Here is a 19,535-nt window from a genome sequence, read left to right as displayed (position 1 = left end):
AAGAAATTAAAGAAGAAATTAAAGAAGAAAAGAAAGAACAACCAAAAGCAATTGACATTTCTTCATTTATTCAAGACGATAAACAAGATGATGACAACTTATTTTAAATCACCTTTTCTTTAACGAATTGATTTATTCATGAATTTCTTTCATAAATTGTTATAATTTTTACTTTATTTAAAAAGAAGAAACAAAAAAATTGAATTATTTGTTAAACCAAAAAAATGAAAGATAATCATTCTTTTAGGTAGAAGAAATTAACTAAAATAAACAAACAAGTGTTTGTCATTAATCAAGAGCAAAAACAAATGGAGAAGAAGTTTTTGGACCAACGGAACCATAGATAGAGACAATTTGTTCAACAAACACACAACTAACATCTACAATTCTAATTTTTTTACAAAGTTTTACAGCAGGTAATTGTGAATTAATATGAGAATTAGTAATAATAATTTTATCTATAGGACTTTGTTCTAACCTTTGAATAATTGATTCTTTTGTAACAGCAAAATGAGAAATAACACACGTAACCTTTGTTGCTCCATGTCTTAAATAATTTTCTGCTGCAGCAATTGCAGTTTTTCCTGAACGAATAATGTCATCATATAATACTACATGTTTTCCTTTACATTCGCCAATAGGTTCTTTCATAATTTCTGGTGAATTTTCATTAAGTTCTCTTGGAGCTCTACATAAAACAATTCCAACTCCAAAAAGATTTGAATATGTTTCTACCCATTTTGGTCTTCCTAAATCTGTTGTACCAAAGACTACATCTTCATTTTGAAAATCAACTTCTTTAGCAATAGCATTATACAAAGGTTTTTGAGCATATAATTCCATTGCTTGAGTTTTTTCAAAATAATGAATAATACCACTTGTATGAAGATCTAATAACAAATACAAATTACCTAATCCACATGTAGAAATACTTGAAAGCATTCTTACTGTTGACTTACAAGTAACTACTTCTCCTGGTAACGAAGCTCTATTCATTGTTTGATATAATAAATAGGGAATAACAAACACTCTTCTTCTTGTTCCTAATTCAGAAAGTTCAAGTCCAAGACGAATTAATTCTAACAGTTCTTGATCATCAACCATTGAACAAACAATTAAAACATCTTTTCCAATTAATGATGTTTTATTTTGAATTGTAAATTTATAATATAACTCTCCATCAGAAAATTGTTTTCGGATAACAGGAAGAACTGGATATCTAAGCTTTTCAGCTAAAAGATCAGCAAAGTACTTACTTCTTTTCGTATGTACAATCAATGGGAGATTAAGATAGTTTGACATGTGTAAAATTATAACTAATTTTAAAGTTGGACATTATTAACTTTATTTCCAACCCTAAATAATAACTCCATCAATTATTAAAGCAAATAAACTCGTTTTTCGAATATTTATTTTTTATTTTCATTAAAAATGTAGTTTTTGCACAAAACTACTTTCATTATTTCTATAACTTTAAGCAAGTTTTTAATTAAAATAATTAGAAAATTCCTTCAATAAAATGTATTAATTTAGTCATAACACCACTTATTAGTCACTCCATTCATCATCGTCATCTTCTTCTTCAGATGTGTCAACCTCAATATCTTTACGTCTGTTTGCCATAGCGTTAGCAAGCATACTAGTTAGATCATCTTGTTGTGCCACAGTCATTTTCTTTTCTGGTAATGGTTCAGTTTTCTTAAGGACATGTCCTCCTTTGCTAATATCATCAAGAAATGATCTTCCACCAGTTGGTAACGAGACAGCAGGTGTAGTTTTTGGAGTAGGAGATGAAGTATTTACTGTAGGAGGAGGTGGTGGAACATTTAAACTAGGAGGAGGTGGTGGAATATTCAAATTAGGAGGGGGTGGTGGATTACCTGATGGTGGAGGAATATTATTATCTGAACGAGAAGGTAATGTAGGTGGTACCTTACGACTAGGAAGAGGAGGTGGTGGGCGTCTAGTTTGAGTATTAGGTTCTGATGTTTCATTATTAGATGGAATAATTGGAGCAGAAGGTGTTTCTAATTCATGTTCAGATTTTTTAACAGCTTGAGGAGAATTAGTACTAGGGACGGCTGTATTTTTATTAGAGTTTGGAATATCAATTTCTTCAAAATCCTCTAACTCAGCATTTCTTTGTTTACCATTGGGTAAAGAAGTTTTGACTAATGAATTTTCTGAACCAGGAGTAGCTGTTAATTGGTCTAATACACTTTGGTCACATTTACCTTCTTTGACAGCTTGTTCAACTGTAGCAATAAGTAATTTAACAGTTTCTGGATTACATAAATCTTTTCTCTTTAATCCAGCTGCTTTTAAAACACCTCTTAATTCTGGTGTTAATTTTTTGAGGTCAATAAGAACTTGTTTTTTAGCTTTAATCAATTCTCCAACTTCTTCACCAAAATTTGTACTAGAAGTAGCCATTTTTTGAATTTCAGCTTCATTTGCTTTCAATACATCCACTATTTGTTGTAGTGCATTCTTTTCTTTTTCAAATAAATTACAAAATAGTTGAATCAATCCACAATATAATTCTCTTACCATTTTAGTTGTATCATGAAGTCCTTGAACAATACATTGTTGTTTTAAAGTTTCTGTTTGTTTTACTTCTTCCATAAATTGTTTTAATTCAGTGGGTTGAGCCTTTAACTTTTTTTGTGATAAAGCAATATTAGAGTCAGCACGTTTCAAATCATTTCTATACCTATCTTCAAAATTAGAAACCATACGAGGGTATTCAGAAGCATTCTTTTTTAAAATAGGTATTATTTGATCATTAAAATATCTAGCTGTTTCATTTCTTCCAGCAAACATAACTTGTAAAATATCAATAATATTATTTACTCCTTGATCTAAATCATTAATTCCAGTATTACTTTGTAATACCAATGAATCAGTTAATATTTTAGTTTGTGTTGCATGAGCAGATTCACTTTTACAATAACCTTCACTAGCAGAAATCAATTTTTTATAATTTTTCATAGCTCCTTTGATAGCCTTATATCTTAGTTACTTTTCATTTCAAAAAAATAAAGAAAATTAATCCAAACATTAATATTCTTTTTAATATACTCTTCCATTTTTTTTTCATCTTTCTTTTCTTTCATTAAATACGTGTTGCTCATACTGCGTTATATGAATATTTTTAGTTCAAATAAATCTCATTAGATGACAAATTTTTTTTTATTTTCTAAAAACAAAAAAAACAATTTTTATGATATAAAAAACTAAAATTTCTTTTAATAAACATCTTAAAAAACTAAACTCATAAATTAACCTTCAAAATTAATGGATACTCCAATTCAAATTCAAAAACGAAAAGAAGGGTATAAAAGAGTGATTTTTTGTAGTACAAAAATTATAATATTAAATATAATAGTAAATGGAATATTATTAATTTTATATAATTCAATAACAAAAAGAAATATAACAAGTATTATTATTATTTCAATAACTAATGGAATTAATGTTATTATACTTCATTGGAAATGTACAGAAAATAAAATATTTAATGATGAACCAGGGTTATATTTTATTACTAAAAGAGGATTAAATTGTTTAATAACAATTGTTATAAGTTCTATTGTTTTAGGAATTATTTCATTTTATGAATATGGTATATTAGCTCAATATTATATAGAAAATACTTTAATTGATGAATCAGTTACATTAATGATTCATTGTGGAATTTATTATGGATTGTCTTCTTCAATCTTTTATTTATTTTTAGATAGATTATATATTCCTTATTATTCCGTTCTTCCTGAAACTAAATCAAATTGGATACAACAAACATTAAGACAAAGTATTATTACATTTATATGTAATTTGTTTATCTTTGTATTTATAATTTTTACAGTAAAAATGTATTATTTAATGATGTATGGTTTTCAACCAATTGTTTCTCGTTTCAGTTTTTCTAATATTTTTACATTAATACCAATAATATTAATTTACAGTATATTTAGTAGATTATCATTTAATTCTCTAAGTGAAATCATGAGTATTGAATTACCTTTAGAAGATAAATTTAATTAATTTACTTTTTCTTTTATTAATTTATTAAGTTAATTAAAAAATATAATAAAAGTATTATAATAAAATCATACTTATTCTTTGTTTTTTTTTTTCTTTTAATTAATTTAAAGGAAGAAATTTAATAGGAAGTTGCCATTGATGGTCTTCAATTAAAAATGCTTCACACCAATTTTTCCATAATGATTTTTTAAATTTATTTTTATATATTAATCCTGAACTAAGAGAAGAAATAAATTGTAAACATTCAATAGTAGTACAGTTAAATGAAATAAAAATTGTTTGAACCAATAAAAGAATAAGTAATGAAATACCACAAGAGAATGAAATACATAATCCAACTAATGAAGGAACAAAAGAGAAATTAGGGATTAAAGAATGGTAATAAAGAATTAATGCTATTTTACTAAAATTTGTTATTGTAACTATTGTTCCATATAAAAGAAATAAATAAAAATATCGAATATTATGTAATCCAATACAACAATTCATCCATGAACAATGATGATCCATTCTTAATGTACATCTATTTAAATTAATATATTTATTTCTTTTCTTCTTTTTCTTTTTGTTTTGTTTATTTCTTTAAAAGATATAAATTAAAAATATTTAAATATCAAACGAATTACATGTTTTACAATGATGAACTCTAAAATATTTTTCTTTACAACATATTTTACAATATCCTGTTCTTTTAAATGAATAATAACGAAATGAAATTTTATTTTTTGATGTATTTTTACATTTTATTAAGAAATATTCAATACAGAAAAAGCAATACCAATTAATACTTTGTATACAAATATTATTTAATGAACTAATTGGATATATTAAATTATATTGTGGTATTATATTAAAACTACTTAAAATAAATAATAATACTGTTAATAAATGTACACAATAATATGCAATTATTGATAATGAATGTTCAATCGAATCATAAAATTTATTAAGTTTCCTTTCTTTTGAATTCATTTTTATTTATTTAGTTTATCAGATTAAAATAAAAATATTTTTATTTGAAAATTAAAATAAAGAAAGAAAACAAAAGCTTTTTTTCAATAGGTTTGCAATGAATTATCTCATACGTTCTTGTATGATGTTTCAATGTCAAGTTGAGTCGCTTTTAAAACTAAAAAACTTAAGTTGATTTATTACTCATGTCTTTCATTTTATCAGCAACAAAGAGTTTATTTTAACCTTAGAAAAAAACTCTGAAAAAGGTCTTAAAAATCATCAGCTTTACATCCTTACACTGAAGGGTTGTAAGCTGATGATTGAATAAAACCATTGTCATTACAATTTAACCAATAGAAGTTGTCATTATTCTCAATAATTGGTGTCTCAACTGTGGTTAACATAAAATAATAATTATTATTTGGCTCTATATAATTATTATAATAAGTAAAACTGCTAATCAAATCACAAGACCCATTTTGAGAATTGTAATAATTAATAAATTGTTGATCTTCATTAATTGGCATTGGTGGAAGTTCATTATCATACTGAGAACTTGTTTGTGCATTAAATGTTGCTTCTAAAAATTCATTTTGTGTATTTAGTTCGTTTAGTTTTCTATACTCACTTTGTTCAGTTTTTATTGGCTCAATAGTAATAACTCTAGTTTCATCATCTTCATCGTCTTTCCTAACTTCACTCACATAACTTGGTCTAACAATACATTCCTGACAAATAACATCATTAGCTGAACCAATATGTGAAGAAATAGAAATAGGTTGCATCATACGATGAAGTGGTTTAAGATTGAATTCAGTTGGTAATTTAAAGTTGTTAATAAATGATGATAATGGGAGCTCAACATTAGAAATCATCAGTGAAGTATCACGCTTGTGACCACGGACAACACCCTTGAGCTCCTTATTGAGTAAACCTCCAATACGAGCGATGTCCTCTCCACTGATGACAATTGCCCCCAAAGATAAAACACTAATACGTGACATTTTTAATGTAACAGAAGAATTTTTAGTATTCTTTAAAACAATTTTCCATCCTAATTGTTCAAGCATACAAATTAATGAATTGTTAGTAGCGGCTGTATGATTTCTTTTATTATATTTAGTATAATGACTTTTACTTTCATCAACTGTCTTTCCACTTGTATAAATCAAATGTTCGATATATTCAGCAAAATTGTATATTTCTTCATCAATTATTACTTCTTTAATATCCATAAATTGACAAGTGTCTGAACTTTTTCGTGGACTTTGAATAATGAATTTGATTCCATATTGAGTAAGAAGAGCCATTAATGTTGTTTCTTGTTCAGCTTCAAATGAAACAGAAATTCGTTTGGCTTCAGTGCCATTTTTGGTGTTTCTTAATGCAGAAGACATCACAGTAACTGAAAAAAGTTTTCAAATCTAAGTTGTTCTTCCCCATTTATTAGGACCCTTTAGTTTTGAGTCATTGAGAATAACAATCCATTATTCCTTTTACTTAATCAAATTAGTATAGAAGGGTATAGAAATAATTATTTTTTATTGAAAGTCCTTTGAGGTTGAGTTTAAATATCCTAATCTTCTCAGTTTTTCCCGAAAATATCTGGATATAACAGAAAGAACAAAAATTTTACTTTTTTTTTCATTAAAAAGTGATACTTCAAAAATAATTTGAGTGTAATTAGTAGTTATTTTTATTATTTATAAGATGAAAACTCAATATACTAAAACTAATATTCTGCAAAAAGAAAAAATTAAAGACTCATAAATCTTGTTTAATACTTTGATTAAATAAAATTTTATTAACCCTAGTTATTTTTAAAAATAAAACAAGAGAAGAATAATCTTTATTTATTTTTATTTTTTTTTTCTTTATTGAAAAGAAAAAAGATATTCTTGAAGTATCAATGGCACTTTATTGATGTAATAAGAAAATTGCATAAATATGTTTTTTCATTTTATAATATGTTTTTATAATGTTATTGGATAGAATAATTTGAAAAAAAATTCTTTTTTTTGTAATACTTTTTTAAATGGGATAAATAACATAATATTAATTGAATTACAAAAATAACAAAAAAGCCAAAAAATAACGAAAAAAATAAAAATAAAAAAACAAAACTTAAAAAAACAAATTAAAATCTCCCAAATAATGAGCAAAGAGCCTAAATTACCAAGACAACCAAATACACAGAAAAAAGTTGCTTCAATTAATGACCCATCAGTTGCAAAGGATCTTAATCCTATTTATTGTACAATAATTGAAGATGGAATACGTAAAGAAAAAGAATATGAAAAAGTAAAATTATTAGGAAGGGGTGGTTTTGGAACAGTATTTAAAGTAATTGAAAAAGGTACTAATCAAGAATATGCAGCTAAAGTTATTCGTAAAGAACCATTAAAAGGAGTGTTTTTAACAAAACTTAAAAGTGAAATTGAAATACATAATTCATTAGATAATTGTAGAATAGTAAAATTACAAGATGTATTTGAAGATAATAAATATGTATATATTTTACTTAACTTATGTAATCAAGAAACATTAAAAGAAGTATTAGTTAAAAGAAAGAAACTACATGAACCAGAAATAGCATATTGGATGAAACAAGTATTAGAAGGAATAGTATATCTTCATAGTTGTAAAATTATTCATAGAGACTTAAAATTAGCTAATATCTTTATTCATAATATGAATGTTAAAATTGGTGACTTTGGTTTAGCTGCTAGAATAGATCAAGAACATAAAAATAGAATGACTATGTGTGGTACTCCAACATCAATGGCACCTGAAATTATTGCAAAAACTGGTCATTCGTATCAAGTAGATATTTGGGCATTTGGTGTTATGTTATATTATTTAAAATTTGGAATTACTCCTTTTAATTCTTCAACAAGAGAAGTTGTATATAAAAGAATTGAAAAATGTGAGTTCTCATTTCCAAAACGTCCTATTTCTGATACATTAGTAAAATTAATTAGTGCCTTATTACAAAAAGATTCTTCTTTACGTCCAAGTGCATCAGAAATATTAGAATATGCATTTTTTGCACCAAACAGAGTTCCAAATAGTTTACCTGTAGAAGCGTTATCAAAAGATATTGATTGTACAATGTTAGAGTTTGGAGGAAGTGGTATAAATGATATAATTTCTATTCATGACAACCCAAGTGAATCTATTATTGCTTCACTTAAAATGATTTTATCTAAAAGACCAGCAGAAAATGCATGTATTATTTCAGGGTCAGAATATAATTATATTGTTGATTATCTAGATAAAACAGATAAGTATGGTGTATTATATATGTTAGATGATGGAACTATTGCAGCTAATTTTAATGATAGTACTTCTATGTTTATGAGTAATGGATTTTATACTTATTTCGCTAGAGATATGAGTAGACTAGATATTGAAGCACAAAAAATTGATTCACAAGTTCATGACGTTAATAAAAAATGTCGTATTATTAATGGATTTTGTAAACAACTAAAAGGAGGTAATCCAGAAAAAACTGGATTAAAAACTTGTCTTGTTCGTAAGTTTATTGTAAGAGAAGACTTTAATGTATTTTTATTTACAGACAACTCACTTCAAGTTTTCTTTACTGGAACAAATCCAATATCATATTTTGTTGATCCGTATAATATGATATTAACAATTCTTAAAAGTTCTAATGAAAAATATACATGTGCTGTTGATTGTCATAAAGCTATGTTATGGGACCCTGATGCATCCCAACATTTCAGTCTTTTAGATTTATTATTACAAGAATTCTCTAATAAAATTGAAATGGTGTAATGATATGAAAAAGAAAATAATACTTATCAAATGATTGAATCTTTTTCTATTTTATATTATTTATTTATTACTTTTATTTTTTTTTGTTATCCAAAAACATATAAAAAAAAAGAAAGTTATAAAAAAATATTGATTTTTAATGAGTATGTAATGTAAGATATTCTTCGTATTGAGTTAATATCAATAACATTGAAAAATTATTACTTATTTGTGCATAATCCATACACTGACTAAATACCTCCTTAAATAATGATGATTCTTCATCATCAATAAGATAACTTAATGTCATTGCAACTTCAATAGTAAAATATTGACTTAAATTCCATGTTTTTTGAGAATAAAATAAAATAATCTCCTGAATAATACGAAGATAAATTTGATGAATACAATTTGATTCATTGACAAGTAATTTACCAAAATCTCGAATAAGAAAAGCTAACATTAAATCCATTTCTTCATTACTCATATTAAGTGATGTCACATCATGAAGTAATTCATCTAATTGACTTTGTTTTTCTATTCTATATAATCAATATATAAATAATTATTAAATAGACTGATAAAAACAAACATTTCAAGGTTATTAAGACTTTGTTTTGTTAATTTAGAACTACTCTTATTTACAGTCGGTTTATAAAATACTGAAAGATTAGACATAAAAGGATAGTTATAACTCTCTTTTGTTAAATATTTGTATCGTTCATTATAAACTCGAACAAATGCAGCCATAATATCTGGTGTTGGTGAACAAAGAACTCGATATAATAATGAAGGAATAAGTGTTCTTACTAATAACTCATACTTTTCATCACTAGCTAATTGATAAATAAATTGACCAACACAAACTGTTAAATTATTATGGATTATTTCATTAATTTTTTGAATAATACTAGAATTTTCAACAATAGTCTTACACTTTTTATCGTCTAATTCATTTATCTTCATTCCTAAAATTTCTTCCCAATTCACGTTCTCACTCATCAACTTCTTCAACTTAAAAATTTTTTTATTTTTTTCTTTCATTTTTTTATTTCTTTCTCCTTTCAACAATCTTCTTAACCCTAATTCAATTTACCATTCTTTCCAATGGAACATCATAAATCAGGTAGTTTATCTCAAAAGAATAAACCTTTTAAACGTAGGACTGGATCTAAAAGACAACAAAAGATTAAAGGAAAAAAGAAAACTGAAGCAGTTTCTTGTAGACCAATTTTGGCTGACCCAAAGGAAGTTAGAAGAAACCAACAAAAACAAAGACAAATGGCTTCAAGACAAAAACAATTAGAAAGAAATAGAAAAGAAAAAATGGGAATTGGTGCTCCAAGACTTGTTGGGTTTATGAGTCTTGGAGGTGGAAATGTTCAACAAACTGTTCAAACATTATCTCAACATTGGACTGTTGCAAGTGTTAGGGGTGATATTACATATGTCAAAACAGAATTTAATAAACGATTAGCTCTTTGGTTTACACAACAAGATATTTGGAATAGAATGGATGTTGGTAAAATTGCTGATATTATGGTATTTGTCATTGGAGGAGAAACAACACCAGAAGAAGAAGAAAAATTAGATTTCTTGGTTGCCCAAGGATTAGGTGATATTGTTTTATTAGGAGAGAAAGGAAAATTAAAGAAAGGAAGGTGGTCTGGAATGAGAGTATATGATGCAGAGAAAGAAGGGGGATTAATTGTTAGAAATTTGTGTGATATGGCTGTTAAAACTAAGATTGAAGGACCTGGGTATTTTGTTATTGATTCAGCAGAAAAGAAAGAAGATGGAGTTGTTATCAATGGGTATGTAAGAAGGTCACAATTAAGTCGATTATATAGTGGGTATATTGTTGGTATTGGAGATGTTAGTGTTAAGGCTATAGGAACTGATATTGACCCTTATGGTGTTGGAAATAAAACTGAGCATTCATTTGAGATAGAACAAGAAGAGGTAGATGAAGAAGAAAAAGAAGAAGAAGAATCTAATGAAATGAGTGAAGAAGAAATTTCAAAACCTCAAAACAATACTACTACTGTAGTTCATATTACTAAAAAAGTACCAGTTGGAGCAGGAAGTTATACAGGAGCTTGGATTGTTGGTGATGAAGGAGAAGAGCTTGAAGAACAAGTTGTTGAGGAAGTTGAAGAAGATGATATGAATGTTGATGATGTTTTAGATATGGAAGAAGAAGATGAAGAACATCTTAATGAAACTGATGAAGAAAGAACAAATAGGTTATTTAATGAATATATAGAATTTCCTGATAGATATAGAGTTAAACGAGGAGAGTCAGCTAAAGAAACTTTTAAAGGGTATAGAGGACTTAGATCATTAAGACAAAGTGAATGGGATTGTGATGAAGAACTACCAAAAGAATATAATGATCTTGTTCAATTTGATAATTATAAAAGAATGTGTGAATGCTTTAAAGATGTAGAAGATGGAGTTGAAGAAGGGACATATGTTTCAGTTTATATATCAACACCACAATATGCAGGTTCTTTAGTAAACAAAGTTTTTTGTTCATTAAGACAATATGAAAATGAACAATCAATTATACATGTATTATTTACAATAGAACCAGATTCATTACCATTAAAATCAAATACAACATTTACAATCCAAATTGGAGATAGAAGATATCAAAGAAATATTGTATTTACTGAAAATGGAATGATGGGAAATAAATATAAAATAATTCGATGGGCTGCTCCTGGTAGTTGTGTTATTGGATCATTTTATGGATATATAACATATCCACCAGCACCTGCGATGTTATTTATGAACGTTGATGGAAATGAAGAACTTGTTGCTACTGGAACAGTAGATAATGTAGATCCATCAAGAATATTAATCGAAAGAGTATTATTAACAGGAACACCAATTAAAATTGGTAAAAGAAAAGCAACAATTAGAGGATTATTTACTCAACCATCAGATGCTAAATGGTTTAAACCTATTGAATTATTTACAAAACAAGGAGTGTGTGGAAATATTTTATGTTCTTTAGGTGAAAAAGGTTTAGTTAAATGTACATTTGAACAACAGTTAAAATCAAATGATGTTGTAACTTTAGCATTGTACAGAAGAGTTTTCCCTCTTCCACCACTTGTTTCTGCTAATTGATTGAGTTTTTAATTTATTTGTTCAATATAAATTATTATTTAAAAAATCAATCATTTAAAAAGCAGCTTCATAAAGTTCATTTAATTCATCCATTTGTCTAATAAGTTCTTTACAACCATCTTCCATTACATCAAAAGGAGTTTTTTTGCTTGATTTTTGTGTTTGAATTCTGAAAACAACTTTTGTATCACTTGGATGAGGAATACTATATCCGCACAAATCTGTGTCTGGTAAATTTGCAATAACATGTCTTAATGGGTTAGCAAAAGTGTGATCTTCTCCTTCGATAGTATAACTAATACCGTTTGACATCTATCAAATTTTAAATCTAAGTTTTTTTTAGGGTTTTTATTTTTTTTCATTTTTATTGATACTTTCATTCACATTAAATTTCATCTTTTTTTTTTTTTCATTTAACATATTTCCTTTTTCTTTATTTCTTTTTAAAAAAATCTTCACTTCTTAATTCTTTTAATTCTTGATATTCTTGTTTGAGTCATTTCTTTATTTAGAATAAATCTATATTCAACTGTCATACTCTCTTGTTCAATATATTTCATTTGATTCATTCATATATTATTGATGATATTCACTAATTGTTGTATTTTTTTATTACTTTTATTCTATACTTCAACTTTTTTTAATTATTTATAAAATTCATATCAGTTTATTATCAGAACATCCTTTTATTATAGAGAATGATTAAATCATTTTTAAGAGAAATTGATTTGAATGATATCAATTATCTTAGTTATCATAATTTTAACATCTATTCTATTTTTATTAAGATTAATGACAACAAAATATCTCTTTTTTATTTTGACCTCAATGTTAATACAAAAGAAATAATCTCAAAACAACACAAAAAAAAAGATAATAAACTGAAGTTTAAATTAGTGAAGATAAGAAATCATATCAGAAAGATCTCTTTTTATCCAGTCTGCACGATTTAGCATTTTCTCTAATGATTGTTTAATAGTATTTTCAGAACCTACAGCTGGATGGTCGATAAAGAATTGAGTGTAATATTGATATTTTTCATGAGATGAATAATGTCCTAAAAGTCCTTCTAAAATCCAATTTCTAATAGAAGACATTCCTGTACCAAATTTCTCATTAATATAATCAATATGACTTTCTACCCATTGACAAGGAAGTTCACTTTCACCTAATAATGAAAGAATCATAATAAAACAGAAATCTTGCTGTCTAACTTTATTAACTGCAAAATCAATAACTTTTTTAATAATTTCTTCATTTTTAACTAATCCTAATCCTCTTAATGCATTTCTTTTTATTTCTGGTGTTTCTCCATTCAAATATAACTGACATAATTTCTCAAAAATTGGTTCTGTAGCATTTCTTCCAGCAATTGAACAAATTGGTTGTCTCATTTCTGCATCAATTTTACTTAAATCACCAACTTCAATAACATTAAAAGCTTCTTTGATACTTTCTTGGTTATTAAGAGTTGTTAAACATAAACTTCTTAACTTAGCATCTTCTATAGGTTCACCTGGAATAGTTTTTAATCCTAATTGTTGTAATGCAGGTCCAAGTAATCTTTCTCTTTGTTGAATAACAAATTGAGCAACTTCAGTTCCTCTAAAAACATTTTTAAGTTCAGCTAAATGTTCACAAACAACTCGTGCAACTTGATAAGTATCTGATACAAATGGTTTTAAAGTTTCAATAAAAGCGAGATAATTTTTTGATGAAACTTTACCAAGTTTACATAATGAATATAAATCATCAAGAATACCCATTGTTTCAATTTGACATAAGGTTTGGTGTTGAAGAATATTAAGTAATTGTTCAGAATATTGAACTCTATAAAATCCAGTACTCATAGTATTAGCAATAACATAAGGTTGATTCCATTCAATGCATGCACTTTTTTCTGTTAACAAATATGTTTGTTTATATTCTCCACATGAAAGAATCATTGGTATTTTCCATAATTGTTCTGATGTACATCCACATCTTTCTTGTGAAATAAATAATTTATTGTTCTCTATTTTAACTGAAACAACAGGAAAACCTGCTTTATATGTCCATTCTTGAACTATGTCTTTTAAATTAATACCACAAACTTCTCCAACACATTCCCACATCTCATCACTAATTGCATTTCCGTACATATACTTCTTCAAATATAAACTAATTCCTTTCATAAATTTATCAAATCCAACATAATTAATCATCATATCAATCAATGCACTACCTTTATCATATGAAATTAAATCAAATAATTGTTCTATATCACTAGCTTTCTTTACTGGAACACTAATTGGATGAGTTGAGATACATCCATCTGAATCTAGAGCTGGAAGAACTGACTCAAACTCATTTGAAACATTCATATGCCATTCAGGGAATAAAGTGGCTGTAGCAAATAAATCTCCCATATAACTAGCAAATCCTTCATTAAGCCAAAGATCATTCCACCATTTCATTGTAACTAAATCACCAAACCACATATGTGCTAATTCATGACATACAACACTGGCACAACGTTTTAATGATTGACTAGAAGCATTTTCTTGAAGAACAACTTCAGATTCACGTGAAGTAACACATCCCCAATTTTCCATTGCACCAGCTTCAAAGTCTGGTAAAGCTATCCAATCACATTTTGGTAGTGGATATTTAATATCATATGCTTGTTCATATAATGTAAGACATTTACTCATAGTTTCAAGAGCAAATTTGGATACATTTTTATGGTTTCTTGGGAAATGAAGTCCTAGTTTAATTCCTCTGACTGTTTCTCCATAATAACTAGTAAACTCACCATTAATAAAAGCAATTAAATAAGTAGACATCTTTAAAGTTCTTTCAAATTCAACAATTTTAAATTCTCCATGTTCTGTAACAACTTTAATTGGCATATTAGAAAAACAGTCATCTCCTTTAGGTACTTCCATTATTATATCAAAAGTGGCTTTATAATTTGGTTCATCAAAACATGGGAATGCTTTACGTGCAGAAGATGGTTCAAATTGAGTACAACAAATAATTTTAGTTTTACCATCAATTTCATATTTTGATTGATAAAATCCACATAAATCATCTGCAGGAAGACATCCATTATACTCAATTTCAATTTCATATTCTCTTTGTTCAAAATGAACTCCAGTAAAAATTAATTGTTCTTTTTCTTTATCTTCTTTGACAACTAGTTCATGAAGTTGAGGCTTAATACAACGAGATTTAATATCTTTTATTCCAACACCATTCAAAATAAGTTCATCTGTTGGTTGAATACAATTAATTACAATATTTGTTTTACCATAATTTAAACTTAGTGCAGGGTCAGGTTTAACATAGACTTTATAATGTAAAGGAATAAAGTTAGTTGGCAAAATTTCAGTCATTAAAGAATTATAAAGTTCTCAAAAATTTTTAGTTTAAATGATTGAAAGAACGTTTATGACGACTCATTAATACATCATTGAGGTTTATCAAATAAATCAATTAATTTAATGAAAGAGAAGACTAAATATATTCTGGTTCATCTTTTATTTCATTTTCTATTTGAATAGTGGTAGTTGGTTGATTTGTTATATTATTTTGAGGATTTTCTTCCTTCTCTTCTTTAATATTAAATTCCATCATTAATTCATTAACACTCATTCCTTCCCATACAGTAACATTTTTTCCATTCATATTAAAGTTATAATAGAAATCTTTTGTTTTACATTCATTTAGACATTCTTCAAATAATGAATCATCTTCTTTGTTTTCATCACCTTTACTTTCTTCTTCATTTCGAGGAAATTCCCTAACAATTTCTTGCATTGTTCCCATAGCACTCATCATTGGTTGCATAGATACTAATAAATCTTCAAAATTACCATCATCTGGAATATAAGTAAGGTTACGTGCTTTACAATACTTTTCAAGTATTAATTGAGCACCAAATACTCCCATCATATCATTAAATTGTGCATTTTTACCAGACATTTTTTGATGACCTTTCATGAAGGATTTAATAAATTGTTCAACACCTTTTAAATCATTTTTGAATAAAAGCCTAGCAGAATCAACAGTTTTTACAACAGTATCTTCAAAAAGATTCATCATAGCTTCTGGATATTTTTTACCATATTTTGTCTCAATTCCTTTAGCAGCATCAAGAAATGGAACAAGAGCAAATCGAAGAGCATCAGAAATAAAATAAAATGGATCACCTAATTCATTTTTTAATGACTTCATAATATTTTTATCAATTGGACGTACCCTATGTTCTATAAGATCTGTAACAATCATATTAGTTAATTCAACACTAGAAATATTTGGATATCCTTCTAAAAATTTATTTACTCCAACTTTCATTTTTTCCATAGCTTCATATCTACTTCCCATAAACTCAAGAATATCATCTGTATTAAATGAATTTAAACAAGCATCATATAATTTACCAAATATAGTAACACTATCATTCTTTCTTTTATAAAATGATTCATTATTTGTTTTACCTTGATATCGTTGACGTGCTGCACCATAAAGTTCTTCAAATGATTGTACAAATTCATCATATCCATCATTTTCATCTTCAACTGACTCAAGGTTATATTGATAATATGCTAAGTCTAAACAATTTGAAAAAAGGTCTTCATCACTCAAAGGTTTTGGTTTAGGTGGTGTTTGCATTTTTACTTTTTATTATCACAAATTTTTAGTTTTAACAAAATTTTCTTTATTTTTTTTTGATTAAAGCAAAGAAGAAAAAAACTAATAAACAGTAATAATATTTAATAATATTAATATAATTAATAAAAAACAAAATTTAAAAAATTATTTTTTGTTTTAGAATTATAATTTGTAGATGATAAAAAGAGAAAAAAGCATTTCATGAAATCAATTGTTGAAATATGTCAAAATGGAGGTACTAATGAATTAATAAAAATGATTGATGATGGAATGCCTTTTAATTCACCTGATGAAAATGGGATGTATCCTATTCATTATGCAGCATTATTTGGAAATGAAGCAGTTATTAGAGTATTAATAAAATATGGTGCAGACGTTAATGTACAAACAATCAATGGAAAAACTCCATTACATTTTGCTGTACAAGGAGGTAGATTAACATTAACTAGAATACTTCTTCATGACAATGCAAACCCAGCAATTGTTGATTCACAAAAGAATAATGCATTGACATTAGCATGTAAACGAGGATATTTACCAATCGCGGAATATATATTACTTCATTCAAATGGACTTGCACCAACAGCCATTGACTATTGTTGTAAAGAGAATTATATAAATTTAATTAGAATGTTTATTGATTATGTTACACCACAAGAATTAATGGAAGGATTATCTAAAATGAACTTATCAAAATGGGGTGATTTGTCATCTAAATTAATGGTTCCATCTGGAGATTTTACTTATGAAGTTGATTGTCAACCATTTGATAAACAACTTTGTGATTACTTCATTAATTCTACACCTCCTTTAGACGCACCTTTAAACGTTCATTCTTCTATTGTATTTAATGAAATACCATACTTTGCTTTAATTCCTTCTAATTCACAAATTTCTTTATCACCAGAACCTCTTATTGTAATGTTGAATTATTGTTATACACACACAATTGATTCTTTATTATTAAGTCATAAACCTATTACTTATGGTATTGAAATTCTTCGTCTTTCTCATCCACAACGTCTAGGTGCAATAGTTCCATTAATAACAAAAGTAATTGAACAAATTATTCAAAGTGATTTATCTGAAATTAGTATATTAGTTGAGTTCTTTAAAACACAAGACCATCGTTATTTTTATGAATCATTATTTCAAGGTTTAATATCCACTTTATTAAAACATATTTCAGTACCATCTGTTTTAGAATCAGTTCAATCTCTTCCACGTGGATTTATAGATGATATGATTAACCTTTTACCAACACAATATCCAGATATTCAATTACCAAATTATAATGAATTAAAGAATCTTCAATGGTGATTATTTGATTGATTTATTCTTCATTAATTCTATTTCTATTATTATTTTTAATAAAAACTTTAAAAAGGTAATGTAACAAAATAAAAAAATTAATTTTTAGAGTAAAACACACCCTCCTTTCTTTTTCTCTCTATTTTTTTCTGATTGTTTCTTTCCACTTTTTTTATTTGATGATTTTTTACTATCTTCTTTTGGATTTAATGGTTCAAACAACATTTTCATCATTTGTTCATATAACTCTTTAATGCCTTCTCCTGTTTTAGCTGATACCTCAAAATATTCACAATTTAAACTTTTGGCTACTTCTTCGCATTCTTCCTCTGATATTTTTTTATCGTTACTATCAATTTTGTTTCCTACAATTAATTTAAGATATTGTGATCCAATATACCTATCTCCATACGATAACCAATTTTTACAATTTTGTATAGAATCTTTTTCTGTTTCATCAAAGACTGCAATTAATAAATTTGCATCATTATAAAATGTAGCAGTTGTACTAATATCTGTTCCTAATGGATCCATAAAATTTAAAATAACTTCTTTATTATCATAAATTACTTTTTTATTTACCTATAAATCAATACTATTCAGTTACAAATGTTGTTTCTTTTCTTTTTCTTTAATAAAACAAACAGAAACATCTTCAAATGGTGTTGATTCTTCAATAAATCTATCCTCAAGAATTCTACGTACAAGAGATGTTTTACCTATTTTTTCATTTCCAATGACACAAATTTTAAAGCTATATTTCTGGGTCATTCAAATAAGTTTAGTTTTTTTAAGTTCTTTTCAATTTCTGTATTTCACTTTTCATCTTTTTTTCTTCAATCCCGAAAAATAGAATGTTATTTTATTTCTATACACATAATAATTGTATTAATATTTATTTCTTTCTTGGTTGAGTCAATAACTTTTCCTTGTCATTTGTTCAGAGGAAAATAATTAAAAAAAAAAACATAAAAAACTAAGCATTTTTAATTAAAAAATATATGTTTGTAATATGTTAATATTTTAAGTTAAATTGTTTCAAAAAAATTATTATAATAATTTATTTAATGGTTGTTTATAAATAGATAGGGAAATAAATTTGGTGTTATTCTTAATGATTCAACTTATTTTTAGGTTTATTATTTTTAAATTCCTTCTTATTTATTTTTATTTATCCGTTATTAAAATATGAAGTGTCTATGAATAGAACAATATATTATTAATAAATAATTTATTAATGTATCATCATTTTATTTTTGTATTAATTTTATATTTAAATATGATACTTTTATTCATTCCGAAAAAAGGATAAAACTTTCAAGAAATTGATTATTTTTAATTTCATTTTATGTGGTGTTCTTTTGCCAAATTTATTATATTCTAACAGCATTCTTGATCTAGTTTTTTATTAATTATACCCAATATTAACAATTCCCATAAATACAAAAAAATGTTATAATTTTATTGTCTCAGTTTTGTTATTTTTGTTAGACTGAATTAATTCATCTACTTTTTGTCTCGTTGTTGAATATCTTTTTCTTTTCTAAAAATTTTAATAATGTTAAAGATTATTTTTGTTATTTTTGTTATTTAAAATTAGTAGTTATTAGATGATATTGAAGATTTTATCTCACAGAAGGAACTAGAGAAGA

At 26.2% G+C, this 19,535-nt stretch overlaps 13 protein-coding genes across 13 annotated transcripts; 4 read left to right on the top strand and 9 right to left on the bottom strand.

Annotated features, from left to right (window-relative positions):
• Nucleotides 1-288: 288 nt before the first annotated feature.
• ENU1_022760 (ribose-phosphate pyrophosphokinase, putative) lies at nucleotides 289-1,302 on the bottom strand (the record flags this gene model as incomplete). Its single annotated transcript, XM_008857057.1, has 1 exon — nucleotides 289-1,302. One exon carries the CDS (start codon nucleotides 1,300-1,302, stop codon nucleotides 289-291), a length of 1,014 nt encoding a protein of 337 aa, XP_008855279.1.
• A 246-nt stretch (nucleotides 1,303-1,548) lies between these two features.
• Nucleotides 1,549-2,991, bottom strand: ENU1_022750 (hypothetical protein; the record flags this gene model as incomplete). The annotated part of the gene is made up of 1 exon (XM_008857056.1): nucleotides 1,549-2,991. The coding sequence occupies one exon, from the start codon at nucleotides 2,989-2,991 to the stop codon at nucleotides 1,549-1,551; it is 1,443 nt and encodes a 480-aa protein (XP_008855278.1).
• A 306-nt stretch (nucleotides 2,992-3,297) lies between these two features.
• Nucleotides 3,298-4,047, top strand: ENU1_022740 (hypothetical protein; the record flags this gene model as incomplete). Its single annotated transcript, XM_008857055.1, has 1 exon — nucleotides 3,298-4,047. The coding sequence occupies one exon, from the start codon at nucleotides 3,298-3,300 to the stop codon at nucleotides 4,045-4,047; it is 750 nt and encodes a 249-aa protein (XP_008855277.1).
• Nucleotides 4,048-4,146: 99 nt separating this feature from the next.
• Nucleotides 4,147-5,019, bottom strand: ENU1_022730 (DHHC zinc finger domain containing protein; the record flags this gene model as incomplete). The annotated part of the gene is made up of 2 exons (XM_008857054.1): nucleotides 4,147-4,570; nucleotides 4,667-5,019. The coding sequence occupies 2 exons, from the start codon at nucleotides 5,017-5,019 to the stop codon at nucleotides 4,147-4,149; spliced, it is 777 nt and encodes a 258-aa protein (XP_008855276.1).
• A 275-nt stretch (nucleotides 5,020-5,294) lies between these two features.
• ENU1_022720 (hypothetical protein) lies at nucleotides 5,295-6,398 on the bottom strand (the record flags this gene model as incomplete). Its single annotated transcript, XM_008857053.1, has 1 exon — nucleotides 5,295-6,398. One exon carries the CDS (start codon nucleotides 6,396-6,398, stop codon nucleotides 5,295-5,297), a length of 1,104 nt encoding a protein of 367 aa, XP_008855275.1.
• Nucleotides 6,399-7,155: 757 nt separating this feature from the next.
• ENU1_022710 (serine/threonine protein kinase, putative) lies at nucleotides 7,156-8,799 on the top strand (the record flags this gene model as incomplete). Its single annotated transcript, XM_008857052.1, has 1 exon — nucleotides 7,156-8,799. The coding sequence occupies one exon, from the start codon at nucleotides 7,156-7,158 to the stop codon at nucleotides 8,797-8,799; it is 1,644 nt and encodes a 547-aa protein (XP_008855274.1).
• Nucleotides 8,800-8,935: 136 nt separating this feature from the next.
• On the bottom strand, nucleotides 8,936-9,780 carry ENU1_022700 (hypothetical protein; the record flags this gene model as incomplete). The annotated part of the gene is made up of 2 exons (XM_008857051.1): nucleotides 8,936-9,320; nucleotides 9,371-9,780. The coding sequence occupies 2 exons, from the start codon at nucleotides 9,778-9,780 to the stop codon at nucleotides 8,936-8,938; spliced, it is 795 nt and encodes a 264-aa protein (XP_008855273.1).
• A 105-nt stretch (nucleotides 9,781-9,885) lies between these two features.
• ENU1_022690 (hypothetical protein) lies at nucleotides 9,886-11,916 on the top strand (the record flags this gene model as incomplete). The annotated part of the gene is made up of 1 exon (XM_008857050.1): nucleotides 9,886-11,916. One exon carries the CDS (start codon nucleotides 9,886-9,888, stop codon nucleotides 11,914-11,916), a length of 2,031 nt encoding a protein of 676 aa, XP_008855272.1.
• Nucleotides 11,917-11,970: 54 nt separating this feature from the next.
• ENU1_022680 (RNA polymerase Rpb3/Rpb11 dimerization domain containing protein) lies at nucleotides 11,971-12,228 on the bottom strand (the record flags this gene model as incomplete). The annotated part of the gene is made up of 1 exon (XM_008857049.1): nucleotides 11,971-12,228. One exon carries the CDS (start codon nucleotides 12,226-12,228, stop codon nucleotides 11,971-11,973), a length of 258 nt encoding a protein of 85 aa, XP_008855271.1.
• A 581-nt stretch (nucleotides 12,229-12,809) lies between these two features.
• Nucleotides 12,810-15,293, bottom strand: ENU1_022670 (aminopeptidase, putative; the record flags this gene model as incomplete). Its single annotated transcript, XM_008857048.1, has 1 exon — nucleotides 12,810-15,293. One exon carries the CDS (start codon nucleotides 15,291-15,293, stop codon nucleotides 12,810-12,812), a length of 2,484 nt encoding a protein of 827 aa, XP_008855270.1.
• Nucleotides 15,294-15,414: 121 nt separating this feature from the next.
• ENU1_022660 (hypothetical protein) lies at nucleotides 15,415-16,572 on the bottom strand (the record flags this gene model as incomplete). The annotated part of the gene is made up of 1 exon (XM_008857047.1): nucleotides 15,415-16,572. The coding sequence occupies one exon, from the start codon at nucleotides 16,570-16,572 to the stop codon at nucleotides 15,415-15,417; it is 1,158 nt and encodes a 385-aa protein (XP_008855269.1).
• A 201-nt stretch (nucleotides 16,573-16,773) lies between these two features.
• Nucleotides 16,774-17,892, top strand: ENU1_022650 (ankyrin repeat protein, putative; the record flags this gene model as incomplete). Its single annotated transcript, XM_008857046.1, has 1 exon — nucleotides 16,774-17,892. One exon carries the CDS (start codon nucleotides 16,774-16,776, stop codon nucleotides 17,890-17,892), a length of 1,119 nt encoding a protein of 372 aa, XP_008855268.1.
• A 96-nt stretch (nucleotides 17,893-17,988) lies between these two features.
• ENU1_022640 (Rab family GTPase) lies at nucleotides 17,989-18,654 on the bottom strand (the record flags this gene model as incomplete). Its single annotated transcript, XM_008857045.1, has 2 exons — nucleotides 17,989-18,465; nucleotides 18,529-18,654. 2 exons carry the CDS (start codon nucleotides 18,652-18,654, stop codon nucleotides 17,989-17,991), a joined length of 603 nt encoding a protein of 200 aa, XP_008855267.1.
• Between the last annotated feature and the right edge of the window lie 881 nt (nucleotides 18,655-19,535).

This window comes from Entamoeba nuttalli, assembly GCF_000257125.1.
Source record: "Entamoeba nuttalli P19 unplaced genomic scaffold asmbl_2402, whole genome shotgun sequence".
Taxonomy (NCBI): Eukaryota; Evosea; order Mastigamoebida; family Endamoebidae; genus Entamoeba; species Entamoeba nuttalli.
This window is presented reverse-complemented; position numbering and strand designations above follow the sequence as displayed.